Below are 16,714 nucleotides of genomic sequence, written 5' to 3'. Positions count from 1 at the left end.
TTGGCTTCGACTGGCGGATAGTATTTATACACGGAGTGGATCATTTACAATCATAACTAGAGATGGATGCATAAATGCGGAATTATGCTAACTACAAATTAACTGTAGCAGACCGGAGGGGATAATGACTTCTGGACGAATTCGGTTTTGCCGGGTATCAGTTGTTTTAATGTCACTTGGTCTTTCTGGCAGTATGCTTCGGGTCGTTTTTCTGCCGAAATATAAACTTCCCCTCGAAGCCCGTTTGGATCAGCGAAACCTTCACATTTTCCCGCAGGATGTTGATATGGGAATCTCCCCTCATTATCCCGTCAAATCACCCCAGACTATCACATTTCCTCCTCCAATCTTAACGGCTTTGCACTTCCTGACTCTGCTCGAGTGATCCACTACTGATACGGCCATTTTTGGTTTCAGAGATGTTTTCACAAGCGCTACCTTGCTTATACTGTACTTCCCAGTGACAGCCCACCGTTCACCGTTTTGCACATCACGATTCACTTTCGAAATCATTACGTTCCACCAAACCTAAGACAAGACGTGACAACTGGATTCTTACTCTTTTTTTTTTGCATTTTCGTTGACCAAGTGCTAGATAACAGGGAAGCGATATGTGAAGGTTGCCAAATGTTATAGAATTTCGGAAGATTATTTTCCTATGAAAATATGTGTTATTCGCATCATGTATTTTCTGAACTGCACCATTTTTTTGTATTAATTTTTCAACCGAATGTCACATATTTCAAACAATAAGTATTTTCCTGTTATTTTGGTATGCAAAAAATTAAATCTGAAGAGATAAAGAAAACTAGAAATCATAGATTTGATAGTAGGAGTATGATATGTTGAAATACATGAATTACATTCATAATTCATTTTATTTATCAAGAGATTATGGGCCTTGCCGATTACAATTCACGATGAAAATGAAATGAACGACACGCCACTAAATTTCGTTTTACAAGATAAAGAAAATGATAGGTTTTCAGGTAGAATGAACACTTTTCAAATAGAAATTATGAATGAAAATTATCTTCTTCGTTTCAAATTAGTGTTCAATGTGAATGGAAAACTTTGCTTTCTTCATTTGGTAAATTAATCTCGTACAAAAATTGTATCTGAAGATAATTTTATATTATAATGCTAAGTTTTAATGAGAGTAGTCGCGGATACACTTCATTTCGTTTTCACCGTGAAGTGTACCAAATATCGTTCAAATACTAACAGTACTGAAACATTGATAAAATAATACATTCCCAAATTATAACAAAGCGTTTATTCAGGTTTTTTGTAGGTATGTATGCTTTATTCAGGTCCCAACATGATTTTAAATATTTTTTTCTGTTGCCTTGGTTGTTATTTGTTATTTGATCCTAATTTTATTGCTAACTGCTTTACGGTTGGAAAATAATTGAATGCTCTTCTCTGCTAGGCCGCTGCTATTATGATATGCTAGATGGCAAGAGAATCACAAAAATATGTAGGGTGGAAACTCCGATGCAATGTTTCCCTCTCTTCAGGAACTGAATACCGGACGTAATAGAACGTAATATTGTCTCGTCTCAGTACCAAACGTACAAATGTTCATAAGAAGTCAAATATGCTAGAGACAGATTTAAATGAAAGCATATGAAAGCTTTTCGTATAGTTTGCCAAATACCTAGGACGTGTAATATTCTCGTTCCTATTCTTCTTTATCCTCTTAGAAAGCACTTTCCAACTTCATTTTAATGATGAGGTGTAATATTATCACGCTTCAATACAACATCACTGGCAGCTATATGGATAGCATGGTCATGTGAAATAGCTTTGCGTCCCAGTCGGCCTCGGTTAGATCCCCATAGACGTTGTATGGACTTTTTTTTGGCACAATCTCAAATGAAATGAGAAAAGAAAACAGAAAGAGATGTCTGCTCGCATACATACAAACCATTTTTGAGCTTTTAAAACAGCTCATTATTTGCGCATTTGACCCTCCAGCACACGAAATGGCATTATTTCTGCCAAAGATGAAATGTTTTCTGCTGACGCTAGTTTGGGTGTAGGAGACCGCAGACCACAAGTGCAAATAGCTTGCCATATTAGAATCTTCTCTCCAAATTTCCCCAGCGTAATCGTGCATCCAGAATCGTCCACCTTCCCCTCCGCCGATTTCGCGTCTAGAATTGCGGCCCTGGAAGCGTTCTTGAATCCTGTTTGACGTATGTTTCGTCGTCCATCAGGATGCACTGGTTACTGTTGTCCAGTAGCCAGTTATTCAGTTTTCGTGCCCTTGTTTTGGCTCGAGATTGTTGTTCTACGGTTTTCTTAGGCACCTTCCGCTTTTTGTATGTCTTCAAGGAGTTCCTGGCCTTGATTCTTTGAATCATTCCAATGCTGGTTTCAAAGTTTTTGGCCAAATCACGCGTTGATACGATCGGTATCGTTTGATGTAAGTCACTACTGTACGATCCAACATTTGCTGACTGGAACCAGGTTTTCTACCGGATCTAGGCATATCATTCAAGGAGAACTAGTTGTCATACTTGTGGATGATATTTTTCACACTTGTGTGGTGCACTTTAAACCGTTTTGCGATTTGGTTGAAGGTAGCACACTTTCCAGTACACCAAGTGTCAGGAATACTCTTTCTTGTCTCAAGATCAATTCTAGTCATAGCGGAAACGAACTACTCAAACGGATTGGATTGATTGCACAAACTTTTGTTGACATGTAAATAAACTTTTGCCTGCATGCACACTAAAACAAGTCCACCCATTTTTGAGTAGAATCATTATAAAAGTGTCTAATCCGATACTTTTCGATACAGTTCTTGGCGCACCTTCGCTTTTTTAAGTTGCGTTTTGTATTTGCTCTCGTGCGCATCGGACCCGTTCCGATGCAACAATTTCCTAGCTTTGTTAACGATTTTGACCGAGAATTCGAGAAACGGTCATTCTCGCGATTTTTCATTTTTATCGACGCATCTGTGTGGTACCGTGTGCGTTTTCTGTGGCACGCTTGTTTGGTGCGATGCACGAACATTAGTGTGATACCACTGGAGCAATACTAAACAACATGAAACATGTTGATGATATTTGCAAATATTGCTTTTTTGTTTCTTTAAGTAAAACACTTTTTCCAGTATTCCATAAATGAAACTATAAATCCTGTAAATGAAAGAAATTTAAAAATTGTTGAGAAAGGTACCTCATTTGGGCTGTCATTATTTACATTTTTGTTTGGTTAAAATATCTCAATTTGCTTGTACAAAGCAGACACCGATCAAAGCTCTCAAAAGTAATGATGGTGAATTGTTTACGTATACCTTTTTCGACAATTAATACTACTGGCACCACTCAATGAACAACGCCAGGATTATTTTTAATGCACACCGGATTAACGTGTATAATTTTTAGTAGAATTTCTGAGAAAAATTATCTTTGATTAAAGCAAAATTGAATCACACAATAAATAGAATATAATAAAATACATTCAAAATAAACAGCATCAAATTTCTAGAAATTTTGTATCAATTTTTGTTTCATTTTGAAGATGATCTTGATGTCGATACTGCCGATAACTTTCAATCGTTAAATTAAATTGTACGATAGCTCATTTATAAATATGAACTTTCCCTTCGATCGTTAAATACTGAGTTAAGTGGAGTCAACCAAGTTGATTTTTCAAATTGTTTGAAAAAAATAAATAAAATAAAATTGAAAAAAATTGCACGTATTTTGCTGTTACAGTATCGGCACCATAAACACCATTCGAAATTTCAGCGGCCTGGCTTTCATTTTCGTCTTTATCTGAGAAAAAAAAGTGTAAAATATACCGATTTTTCTCTTTGTTGATTTCCATTTTAAACACCCTGTAACTCACACCTGAATGAAATGAATAAAAAACAGTAGAGAAGTGCGAGGCAAAGGTGTGCACGGGGCAAAAGTGCGCATTGGCCTTTTTGAAGCAAACGAGCATAAAAATTCGATAACCGTGCATTCGTTTGATACATTATTACTCCTCACACATATAAACATGATACATTTCATGAAAGTGGCAAAAAGTTATGAGGTAAAAAGAGTTTTGCGATGTTTTGATCTATTTTTTTCAATTTTGGGGATGACAGTTTACTTACCTAAAACTACTGGAAAGTTCGAAACTACACCGTCAAGGAAACCTTCATTCTGTAGTAGATGATAGTGCGTATTCGTTTTTGTGAAAAAAGTTCAAGAGCTTTTTTTAAAAACTCGCTTAGTTGAGAAATTACTTGTGAGGCAAAGGTGCGCAGTGTCTGTAGGACAAAAGTTCGCACCATCGAAAAAAATTTAAAAAATATTAAAATGTTTCCAATCAAATTTTTAACGGGATCCACAAGAAGAAAACTGATTTGAAGAAATGCACTCCAGAAATGCTCGAATTGCTCGACAGAGGCTTCGGGAGGGAGTCTCGAAGCGTCGAATTGCGGCAGACCTCGGTATTTCTGAATCAGCTCTGAGGAAGAGGCTCATATCAGTGTGTGATTTATGATTTGAATCTTCTTTTATTGTCATTTCTACTTCTGCTGGGATGTGCCAGCGAGCACCTAGGGCGGTTCAGACAAGTATTTACGAGTGAGCAGTCTGAGGATCTGGTCCGCCAGTGCTCCGCAGAGCACTGGACAAAGCTTTCTATGGTATGACTCTCAAAGATTTGAGGCACCTGTCGTTTGATTTCACGGAAGCCACAACCTCCAGCAGTAATTCAACCAAATTGCAAAACTGGCAGGAAAGGATTGGGCTTCTAGCTTCATGAGGAACCATCGTCTGTCTCTTCGAACCCCAAAACAGCGCAACAAAGCAACAGTGCTCCAAGGCAAAGCGTCGGAATCCTCAAAACCGAAATTCCAGATAAACAATTGCTTCAAAATAGTTCAAAATTAGTTTCAAATAAAATTGTTTTTATTTTCACCATGCATTCGTTTATGTTTAAATTTTCACAATGAACTTCAAAACTTGATATATAAAAATAAAAATGATTTGGTGTCCGTTCCTCACAATTTAACTCAAGAACGAAGCAACGAATTTAAACAGTCAGTATCAGGATTGATGCATCTTATTCTACAGAAGGTTTATATATCAAAAAAAATTATATACCGCGAGTATAGATTACGTATATAAAAATAATTTCTGTGGGAACTTCAGTGTTCGAAATGATTTATATCAATATATCAATTGTGTGTGGGACGAAGTTCGCCAAGTCAGCTAGTTTGTTAATAAAAAGAATTCTGTTTCAAATGTTGGACATTTTTAGGTATCTTATATTGTCAGTTTCCAACCTCCCAAAAATTTCCACGTGGTATGTTCGACCATAACAACCACCCATCTCCACCCATAAAACATCATACAACACCCCCCTCCCCCACACAGGATGGTGCCTACACACTATAGTATTGACGCTTCTCCCGCTGGTAATGATAAAGCATTTATTTCTGTTACAAGTTACCTCAGAAGCATAATTCAATAAGTGCGCACTTTTGCCCCGTACGGTGCGCACCTTTGCCCCCACTATGGGGCAAAAGTACGCATTTGTCATTTTGTATTAAAATTGGTTTTTGTCCAACTACAAATAAAACTTGAGAAATTATTGTACTATTTCGAAGGGAATATATAGAGTTACAATTTGTCAGCAAACTGAATTTTATTTGCTTTTATTCCAAGAGTTATTGGACGACGTTATTAGTGCGCACCTATGCCCCGCACTACTCTAAAAGTTTTTTTTAATGTGAAATGTCACCTTTGCAACGAGCATAAACTTGAAATTGTATGATCGATATTATGCGAGATATTGATCACTACAGCCAGCTACCGAGAAAATACTGGATTTATTTTTCCCCAACCTAATATTATAAACTTATCTCGATTTTTCTTCCCTTCGACCTTTGAATGAACCTTTTTAATGAACTCATCCCAATAATACTCAAATATCAGTTAAGCTCTTATGATTTTGATTGGCAGTAATTGACCAAAAATGTATTTCCTTCTTTTTTATTAATTTGGTTATTTACATTTCCCATTTTGTACCCATCCGTATGACATAGGTTAAATACCTCATGAATTCGAGGCGAATTGAACTTCAAAAATGACATTGGGATAATGAACACAAATTAAAATTTAAAAATTTGAATTAAAATAAGCTCTTCCAAAAAATCTAAAAAATCGTTTACGAAACTTGTGCCGGGAGACGATTTTATATCATAATGATAACGATAAGTTTTTGTGAGGATAAGGAAAAATTTAAAGAAAAAAGGTTAAGTTAGAGTCAAAACAACGTGCTTCAAGTAATTAAATAACGGCAAGTAAAATTTTTATATTCAAATTTTAGCAACTGAAAACTGTTTTTGGGCCTTCTAATCTGATAGAGAATAGTTTGGGTCCCAAACTCGTGTGTCGCCACCGGAGGTCAACACTGTACATTTATCATCGCGGATATCTCAACCGTGTATACACTGTTATTTTAAATATGTAGGGAAATATATATTTGTGATTGGAAACATGTGATGGAAAAGAAGCCAAGTTCGGGCAAGAAATAGTTTCTTTTCACTCCCTCAAGTTTCAAGTTTGACACTTGTTAGAATTAAGCGGAATGATTAACATCGAGAAAATGTAACAAATGTAACAAAAAGGAATGGAAATGAAAGCAATAGTCAAGTCTACCCACTTTAATTTGAAAACAAAATAGAAGCGCATCAATTTCAGTTTAACGAATTAAACAAATTCAACTAATGCCCATATTTTGTTTACCCATCCAACGTGCCATCAATCACTTCAACCGTCTCTGCACCGACTGCACCGACTGCACCGACCTAGCTTAATTAATTTCTGACAACTGCTCGCGATAGCGCACTCATTATACAGGACGCTCCACCAATCACAGCACCACCCCACAATAACCTGTCAATCGCTTCACGCCACCCCCGTTGCTCTTCCAACACACCCCCCCCCACGGGAACGCTCTCTTGCCAAGAGATTTACCCAAAGGACGGAGGCGGCGGCGGCGGCGGCTGTTGTAAAATTTAATAATTTCGTAGTTTCCAAAACTAATTATCACACCCATAAAAACGTCTTCGTCTTAGTTGTCCGTCGGGCGGATTGCGGAGGCGCTCGAACCGACCATCATCTCGATCTGGGTCCAAGTGAGCGCGCGAACGATAGATGATTCTGGAAGCTAATTAGAAGCAGATTCCGCTGGCACCACTGCTCCACCGTTGTTTGGGAGGGTGCGCGGGTGCTGACTGGCTGTCATCAAAGGGTTCGACGGTTCAAAGCTTTGCGCAGTTATTCGCATCATTTAGCCGCCGGTTTTACTGCGTTTCGCCGGCCGACCGACTTCTTGGAAGTGACGATTTCAACTGCTGGTCTAATTAGCCGCCTCTCACTTCGCGGCCAATTTGCGTTTGGGGCAGATTAAAAATTTTCTCTCCCGGCTTTGCTGGCGGCACAAGACAATCCAGGAGCAGATTAATCGCGGAACAAGTTTTTTTTTTGCGAATGGGATCTGTGAAACCATTTTATTGTGATGCTTTGCATAAATGCTCTGCACAGCGGGATCAACCAGCGGCTTCTTGACGTCGTCTGTTTTTATTTTCTGTTTAACGCCGCTGTCGAACCGAAGGGAAGAAATCATTTTTATTCCAATAATTTTATTGCTTTTTCAGATGAAATCTGTTTTTTTGTTATTGTTGTTGTTGTTGCCAAAAATAAAAGCCGCCGCCGCCACTGCTTTGGCAGCACACTGAAAGCAGCCAAACCGTGGAAAGCCTAATATATTATCATTTAATTTAATATTTCCTCCGTTTGTGGAGAGCTCTTTTCCAGGGATGGTTAATTAGTTCTGGTCTTCCTGGAGCAGATGCGTTTGATAAAAGCCGCGTGCGCGGCCGTTTCGTTTGTGACATTGACAGCCGATGGTCGCAGTGATGAGCGTCGTTAACGAGTTTGACAACGCCGAAACGAGGGGTATCCATTTTGCGTTTGCTGTGAATGAAATTACACCCGAGTTTCGGTCGACAATGGCGATCGTTGGACCATTTCATTCCGCTGCACTAAACGGACCGTGGAAAGGTGTATAACATGAATTAAATTGCATATTTTTTTCTCGGCGAGGCTTTCAATTAATAAATGAATTTTCATTTTCTTCCGCGTCCACCGCGGTGGAAGCAAAAATGATAAATTAAATTAAGTGAGCGAAATTTACGGCTTGCTCGTTAAATCGTTAATCTTATGAAAATTTATCGCTCGGAGAAGCTCAAACTTTGGCATTTTTAATAAGAAGGCTGCATAATATACGTATGAAAAAGTCCGCCAAAGTCGTGCGATAATTTGATTTGAAGGAAACCCAAAGTTCACGCTCATCAGGGTGAAAGAATGTGAATTAGTGTTAATTTATCCCCACTAGCCGCCGGGGCTTTTCCCGGCGGCCAACATTTTACGACCTTTGTTGGGCACCAGTACCTGGGCAAGGAAATTAACATTAACTGAATGTATCATCCCAGCGACTCATGCACGTTTGGGTTGTAGATTTTTCTCGCAAACACAGAACAACGGAAAAACAACAAGATATCAAATTACCATAAAGGTTTATGAATTTATGGTGGCGGCGCGTCTTCATCGTGCGGCGGCTTCCGTTGTCCCTTAAAAACCAATCCACCAGCATTACCATTTTAGCGAGCCAATTAACAAATCATTCAAAATTGTTCCCTCTTCTGTTTGCAGAGCAATCGCATTTAAACCTTTTCGCCAACCGACCCCAACCAAAGAAGAAGAGGAAATCCCGGACGGCGTTCACCAACCACCAGATCTTCGAGCTGGAGCGGCGGTTCCTGTACCAAAAATACCTCTCGCCGTCGGACCGGGACGAGATCGCGGCGGCCCTCGGGCTGTCCAACGCACAGGTAGGTTTAATCAATGTTCTTAGTATCCCTGCATTGCCTCGTATATTCCCCCCCCCCCCCTTTCCTATTATTCTATCGAGCTGAGTATGCATTTCTCAAAGAAAATTACTTTCGGACGGAGTATGGTGATTTTCTTTATGACTTTGCGTGACTTTGACGCTTCGAATATAAATGATTTCTAGGATTCCATCCCAACTATTTTGTCACTTATTGTTTTCCTTCAACAGTAAAAAAAATAGAAAATGTTTTCAGTATATTGTGATTCAAACAAATTAGTTTTTAAGTTTACGTATCAGATGATCAATATTTGTACAAAATTCGTTCATGAAAGTTTGTTATTATACATCAAAACCGATCGTTGTTTTTTCAACCAGAGACATCCAGCTCTGTTTGAGTGGAATATTTCACACTTGAATGAAATATTTCAAAAATAATGTGTCTAGATCATGGTGTACAGAATCTGGTGGGCCAATTTGCTCAAACAAAATTGAGTTTAACCAGAATTTTCAACAACCGGAAAATGTTCTGCATCCCTTGTAGCCTCTATCCATTCCCCCCCTTCTCCGCGAGTCGTTGTTTTCCATTCGGCCGAACGACCTTTGGCCCCGCACTGTACCCATTCAGCCAGCGCTCGCGCTTAAAATGGCGTCCTTCGGCCAAATGGACTTCGGCTGAATGGCATTCAGACGGCAAACGGACCTCTCGGCCTGATGGTGAAATGATGATTATCCTCTCTCTTTCTTTCTCTCTCTCTCCCGCACCCGCAGGTCATCACCTGGTTCCAGAATCGGCGCGCGAAGATGAAACGCGACTGGGAGGAAACCAAGAAGGACATCGAATCCGTCAAGGTGATATTCTCTAACAAGACCTTCCTCGAGAACGTGAACGACATGAACCTGCTGAAGAAGAAGATCGTCCACGGGGACGGGGAGAGTCCGCAGAAGTAGGCCGCGTCAGTCCCGGGCCGGGGGTGGTACCGGATTGTACATAGTGTACAGTGAAAACAAATTAGACTAGTTAGACCACAATTCCTATCAATATCGGTTAAATGGATCGGGACGGTAGTCCCCGGTGGCATCAGTTGAGCTGAGATTAAAGATTTTAGTTGCATTGCTAATACGCTTATTGTGAGGGCACTGAATCCTTGACATGCAAACAACCCAGTGAAGGAAGCTGTTTGGTAAATTATTATCGTTGTTCCCATCATGGAATTGAAAGAGATTTACTTTAAAACGACACAAAAGTTTCTAGAGGCAAACTTAGTGAAGAAGTAATGTATTGTAAATATTTTATAAATATTTAAACGAAATCACACTCGCACGTCCCACAATTGTACACTAAGCAATGTGTTCAGCTATTTGTGAATTTGTGAAAATCTCAAGAAAATCACCTTAGTGAAAAAGAGTGTGTGTGTGTGTATATGGATGCAATATCATTTAGTTGCTATCAGGCGATACGTACTAAAGTGGAAAATTTAGCTGAGGAACGACTACTTAAGTTAAATATAAGCGGAGAATCATTTATGTAGATGCTAAATATAAATATGTAAAGTATTATTGAATTGAAAATTTGTTTCGTCTTGTGCTCGATAGATAATATGAGAAAATGTTCCTCTTTATGCAATGAGACATGAAGTATTGCAGTAATATTCCAAATTTAATTTGACACAACTTTATATCCAACTGGGAAGCCATAGCATAGTTCTGTATATAGTTGTTCTGTTGATCATATATGTAAAATATACTAGAGAACCACTTCTTCTCCGAACGATGAAAATGTCTATAAATGGCGGTGAAACGAACATATAGGAAATGTCGAAGATTCTCGATCTTTTAAGGCAGCTAAATAAAGTGATCTCATTTTGTTACTTTTTGACTTGAAACAGGAAATTGATATGAATTCGACGAAAAAAAAAATCAAAAAATTATCATATGTTGATAACTTGGAAATTATTCCGTTATCGGAACAAAGAATCTAATACTGGAATTTTAAAGGTATACGATTAGGCGGATTGGACAGCCCACCAACGGTGGTCAACTGACTTTGAATTTTCTATTACTTTTCTACTATTTCTATTACTTGTGAATTTTCTATTACTAAACTTGGAATTCAAACAGGAATTTACTCTGAAATTCGTAAGGTATGATTCGAAATCTGTGGAATTTGGGAATCTGAATATTAATTCGAGTAGAATTCTGGTGACAACAGTGACATTCGTAATCCAGCAACTAGAAACATCAACACATTCCATGCCTTGACGTATTTATGAAAGCATTGAATATATATGCTTATCATACATTTATAGCTAGGAAAAATATTTCTACTCAATTAATGATGCATGAAATGATAAACAATGGTGAACAATCTAAACAATAATAACTGCTTGTCGATTGATGATCTAAAGCAGGGACTCTCAAACTATTTTGAGCAAGAGACCCCCCTTTCCCGAATGAAGTGATACCATAGACACCCAAAAACTTCGTGGTTGATATCATTTTCTCATCAATATTATATCGTGGAGCCGATCTGGCGTGGAGGTAACATCCATACTTCTCACGCTCAAGATCACGAGTTCAATTCTCACTCCCGACAATCTTCCAAAATGGAAGGTAAAAGTGACGAACCAGCCAGAAGCGTTGAAAGTCACTATAATACAGAAAAAAAAAAAATCAATATTATAAAAATTCATATTCACATAAAATTCAGAAAATATCAAATGTAATTAATAATTATTAATACAAATTCCAACAATAATACTTTCCACTAAAATATATGACGTACTTATAATGAGTTGGTTCACGTAACACAACTTATACAATATCTTGTCGACCCCTGGGAAACTAATATCGACCATTTTGAGAATCCCTGATCTGAAGTAATGTTGTGTGATCTATATATACAGCCATTCCATGTCAAACCGATATAGTGGTTCTCAGATTTTCGTCAAAAGTAGTAATTTGCCATACAAATGAAACACAAATTTCTGCATTACTCGAGAATTAATCAAGCAAATGAAACCAAATTAGGCATATGAAGGTTTTAGGGTGTAATAAACGATTATAGGGTGATTAGATACTCCTCCCTCCTCTCTTAGAGGGTGGGGGATGGCATACAAATGAAACACAAATTTATACATTACTCGAAAATTAATCAAGCAACTCATCCCTCTCTCTAAAGGGGTGCTTCCATACTAATGAAACACAAACTCCTGCATAACTCGAGAACTGATCAAACAAATGGAGCCAAATTTGGGATGTGAGGGTTTTTGGGTACGAGAAATGTTTCTATGAAGGTGTGACACTCCTTCCTCCTCTGGAAATGGAAAAAAATAATAAGGCACATATTTCAACCAAACATGACAATTGAAAATTTTCGGAAAACTCCCAAGGAAAATGGGAAAATTCGAAAAATTCAATTCTACAATAATACGTGATTGTAGAACAAGCGTTGTTAGTTCATTTGATGTTTTCGATAACGATATTAATCTTCGTTCCAACGTGTGATAAAACGCATTCCTAAATCGTCTTCTATTTGTATAAATAAAAATGGATCGCCGAATGTGTTGATAAGAGCAAAACTCGAGAAAGTAATTGTCCGATTTAGGGCTGTCTTCATTCTATCATATTTTCTGTATCAACCATTTATTCCATGTAACGGAGAAACATGTTATTTGCAAGTGGATGAAAAATCTTGCATGAGAATTGTATCTAAAAATAATCTGATATTATAATGTTAAGTTTTGGTAGAAGTACTGAAATTTTATACTAAAAAATAATTTTAAAGTGTAGCTTGTATATTATATATATATATATATATATATATATATATATATATATATATATATATATATATATATATAATATAATATTATTTTATATATATAGAGTTAAATATATTACTATGTATAGCGAATAATATATTATTCGGCACAAATTGGTATACGAATAAAACATGTTTTTTTTAAATGAAAATTCAAAATCGACCACGATGTGCTAATGTTATTTGCAATAAATTCTGACAAAGAGATTCAAATGAGTCATTTGACACATCGCGATAGGTTAGTATTAAGTGAGGAATTTCAATCTAAGATTGCTATGATTTAGTTATGGAAGTTGAATTTTTGGCCTGAGTTTAGAGATATAAAATCTAGCCTAGGAATCTCGTTAGAATTTTAAAATTATCATTCTGGATTCTGAAAGCTTGAAATCCGATGGAAAGTGAAATCTAAACGAGAAATCCATGCTTGGAATCATAATCTAAAATATTAGATCTGAAATCTAGATTTAAAATCTAATATTTGTTACATGAAAACTCAATCAGTGATTACATTTTGAAAATGTATTGTTTGCTCGTTGAACTCAATCAAGAAATATGGAAACTGAATTGATCCCATGTATAGGATCATTATTTTAAATCCGAATTTAATCCGAATTTGATTGAGTGAAATCGAAATCCGAATTTAATTGAGTGAAATCGAATCAGGAATTTGAATTTGCTTATTTTGTTTATCTTGATCCCTGAAGGTTGGAATTAAATGAAAAGTGAAATCTAATTGTAGAATCTACATTTAATAGTATAATAATTCAAATTCTGAGATCTAAAATCTATAGTCTGCATCCAGAATTTGTTATAAGGGAATCAAATGAGGAATTCTATTTGAAATTTTTATCATTTATGTCTGGAATTTGGATCGTTGACCCAAATTTAGAAGTGTGTGAACTGAATATACAATCTGAATTCTGAATTTGTCTACGTAAATTATGGAAGCTTGAAAAAATTATAATTTGTCTGATCAGAGTTGGAATCTTAAATTTGGGTTGTGACATCGGAAATTGGGAAACTGTGAAACTTGTTCTGAATCCGGTGTTTTGAATATAAAATATGCATATTTGAATCCAGAATTAGGAACTCGAAAATGTTGTTCAGTTTTTGCGTGTGGAGACTGGCTCTGATTTTGGATCAAGAATCGCTCACCCCTCAAGTCTGTTTCCGCAATTGAAAGTAAAAATTTGTAGGGTAGGATAGTCCCCACCCCCATAAATTCTGAATGCCAGAAAGTTCTTAAAATATTTGTTTTTTTTCTGCAACTTTAACGAAAAATAAGATTTTTTTACTATCAGATTCGGAACACAGGTCGGTTCTGGAACAATCCTCCCCCATCAATATTTCATTTTTTTAGAATCCGAAGCATGAAATGAATAATGCTTCTGGAATCTGTATTTTGAATATCCAAATTGAATCAAAAACATGAATCAGCAATATTGTAGCTCAAGCTCGATTGTAGAGATTCTAAATATTCCTTGATTTAAAATATGATTTTATATTTGAGGATTTTCAATTAAAAATATGAGCTTGTAAGAAGAACGGTGTGGAGAGTAATTAAAAGATAATTTGGAGATTAAAACTGAATCTGAATCTACACTTTGATGTTAGAAAGGCGGCTCACCAAATGTGGAATTCAATTCTCGACCTCGAACCAAAATCGGAATCTTTTTTTTTTAATATTCGTGGTAACATTAGAAATTATACATTGAAATCTAGAACCTTCTGTCCAACTATGAGAGTGAAGTATTATTTAATTTATTCCGAACCTCTGGTTCGATGCCACCTGAACAAACTGTATCCCAAATCGTTCAGATTCATGGCACATTATTTTTAATTTCTGGTGTCGGTGCTGAGTTCAAACATGTGAAAAAAATAGAAAGCAGTGGTTTTTGTATCACATATTATTTTCTTAGTGTTTTTTAAAATGCTTCCTATGGACTTCCGACATCATTTTAAATTACTCAACTATTATTCCTGATTTGTTCAATTTGATTTACTATTCGAATTTGATCCATCCCCCTTTTTATGACTTTGTTTGAGTGCGCGGTGACAAAAACTGAATTTCAATTTGTCTGATTATCGTTATCTACAAGCATTTCTTTCATTGAGGGTTATATGACTAGATTTAATTATTGAAACGTTATCCTCAAAGACGGTAATATATAGAGGAATTATTGAAAATTAGTTCAGACAAAGTATAGCACCTTTTGTTGTGAACTACCTCTCACCCTTTCAGTAACCAATATAAGACGAATCTATAATCTTTTGATTGTGGGTCCCATTTTTAAATTCCTCCATTTTTGTTTCAACTATTTTGCAGGTCATCACCTGGTTCCAGAATCGGCGCGCCAAGCACAAGCGCGAGCTCGAGGAGGAGAAGAAGGACATGGAGACGGCCAAGACGCTGCTCAGCCACAAAACTCTGCTGGAGAATGTGACGGAGTTGAACTTGCTGAAAAAGAGGATAATGCAGGACGACGGCGGAAGCGCTCAGATATAATGCCAACCTCAATGTGTGCCGGTGGTCAGTGCAGGGAAAGCAGCCGTCGGCAATCGTGCCGGGCAGCAAAACCACAATCGCCACCCGTGTTCTGTTCTGTGATCGGATTGTATCCCTCGGCCTGGAGTCGTGCAGTAAGCGAGCCGCGCTATATTGCACAATGAACGATTGGCCCCGATAAGACTTGAGCACCAGGCTCTGATTTCTAGACGGAAGGTTTAGAAATGTGGCTCTCGTGATGCTGGATAGAATAAGGATTGTTTTTGTTCGAATCAAGTAGATAATTAATTTATTCAAATGTTCGAGGATGTTCCTACGGTCTCAGTATCCTTAGTAAGCTTAGGTTGACTCAGGTTAAAATGTATAGCTAGATGTGAAATTGTTCATTTTCTCATTCTTGTAATTTATGTACAGTTCGAAAACTAGTATTTTAAGTGCTCTGTAAATACAGCAATTAAATGGCAGTTCTCTTCCCCCTCCATCGTGTGCAACTGAACTTCAATACTGTTCGATTTGAAAATTCTGTAATAATGGCCAAATTGCACATGATGATCGATTTTATCAAACCAACACCCTCCAACAATCAGAAACAATCAATTCAGTCCTCTGCCCGATTCGCTAAGTTGGAAACAGAAGCAGGAGGATGAGCAGGTATTCAATTCGCAATGATCATCCCTCGCAAACCTCCAGCCTCCGCGCTTCTGTCTTCTCAGTGCCGATGGTTTTGCCGTTGCGTAAAAAATGGAGTATTAATTGAAAAATGAAATGGGAAATGATGTTTCCTAGAGTGTAATTAAAAAGGCGCGCAAAAGTGTAGTTTAATTAACGCTGATTACTTGGCAAAGCAGCTGCAGAAGGCAGCTGCGACGGAGCATCGAGCGAGAGCAAGTCGATGAAAGAAATCATGCAAAAAAAAAACCATTCGGAAAATGGCTTAAACTGATATCGGAGGCTTACCCAACTAGATTTGTTGATGCTGTTGCTGATCCAGCAGCAGCAGCAGCAGCAGCAGCAGTGGTACACACTGCTGCAGGCGGACACCAGAGAAAACAAATTGTAAATATTTTATTAATGTTGAAATATGTTTCCTTTTCTTTCGTGGTCCATCCTTACCCGATAAGGCTCGGATGTCGCTGGAGTAGTATTTTACATAGGAATTTCACTTGCATGGAAACAACGCAGTTAAACATGGATAACATTGAAGATGAACTGTCGCGAAACTATTATTGAGTGATTTATACAGCACAACATGTAAACTTACTTCAAAAATCGTCGAAATAGAAAATATAACTATGAAAATGATAATAAGCTGATATATATTGATGTGCATAAATTGAAAATTTGAGAAAATTAATCCCTATCGAAGGTGTTGTTGCTTCTTTACAGCATGGAAGAACAAATGAATCTACGCTAATCCCAAGTTAATACGAATAGCTTGAATATTTAGTGCGATTGTTGCCGACCGGAAATTATCACTG

General features: G+C 37.3%; 1 protein-coding gene across 2 annotated transcripts in view; it reads left to right on the top strand.

Moving 5' to 3' along the window:
- Positions 1–16,472, top strand: part of LOC129763106 (homeobox protein B-H2-like) — a 60,168-nt gene extending 43,696 nt beyond the window's left edge. The window contains exons 2-3 of one of the 2 annotated variants that reach the window (XM_055761878.1): positions 8,733–8,911; positions 15,057–16,472. In XM_055761878.1, the coding sequence (XP_055617853.1) occupies positions 8,733–8,911; positions 15,057–15,236 (359 nt within the window). In that variant the 3' untranslated portion in view covers positions 15,237–16,472. Of the gene's footprint in view, positions 1–8,732; positions 8,912–9,678; positions 10,642–15,056 lie in introns of those variants that run through there. The other variant, XM_055761877.1, reaches the window with a different exon arrangement.
- The last annotated feature ends 242 nt before the right edge of the window (positions 16,473–16,714 follow it).

The sequence above is a fragment of the Toxorhynchites rutilus genome, chromosome 1 (assembly GCF_029784135.1).
Source record: "Toxorhynchites rutilus septentrionalis strain SRP chromosome 1, ASM2978413v1, whole genome shotgun sequence".
Taxonomy (NCBI): domain Eukaryota; kingdom Metazoa; phylum Arthropoda; class Insecta; order Diptera; family Culicidae; genus Toxorhynchites; species Toxorhynchites rutilus.
This window is presented reverse-complemented; position numbering and strand designations above follow the sequence as displayed.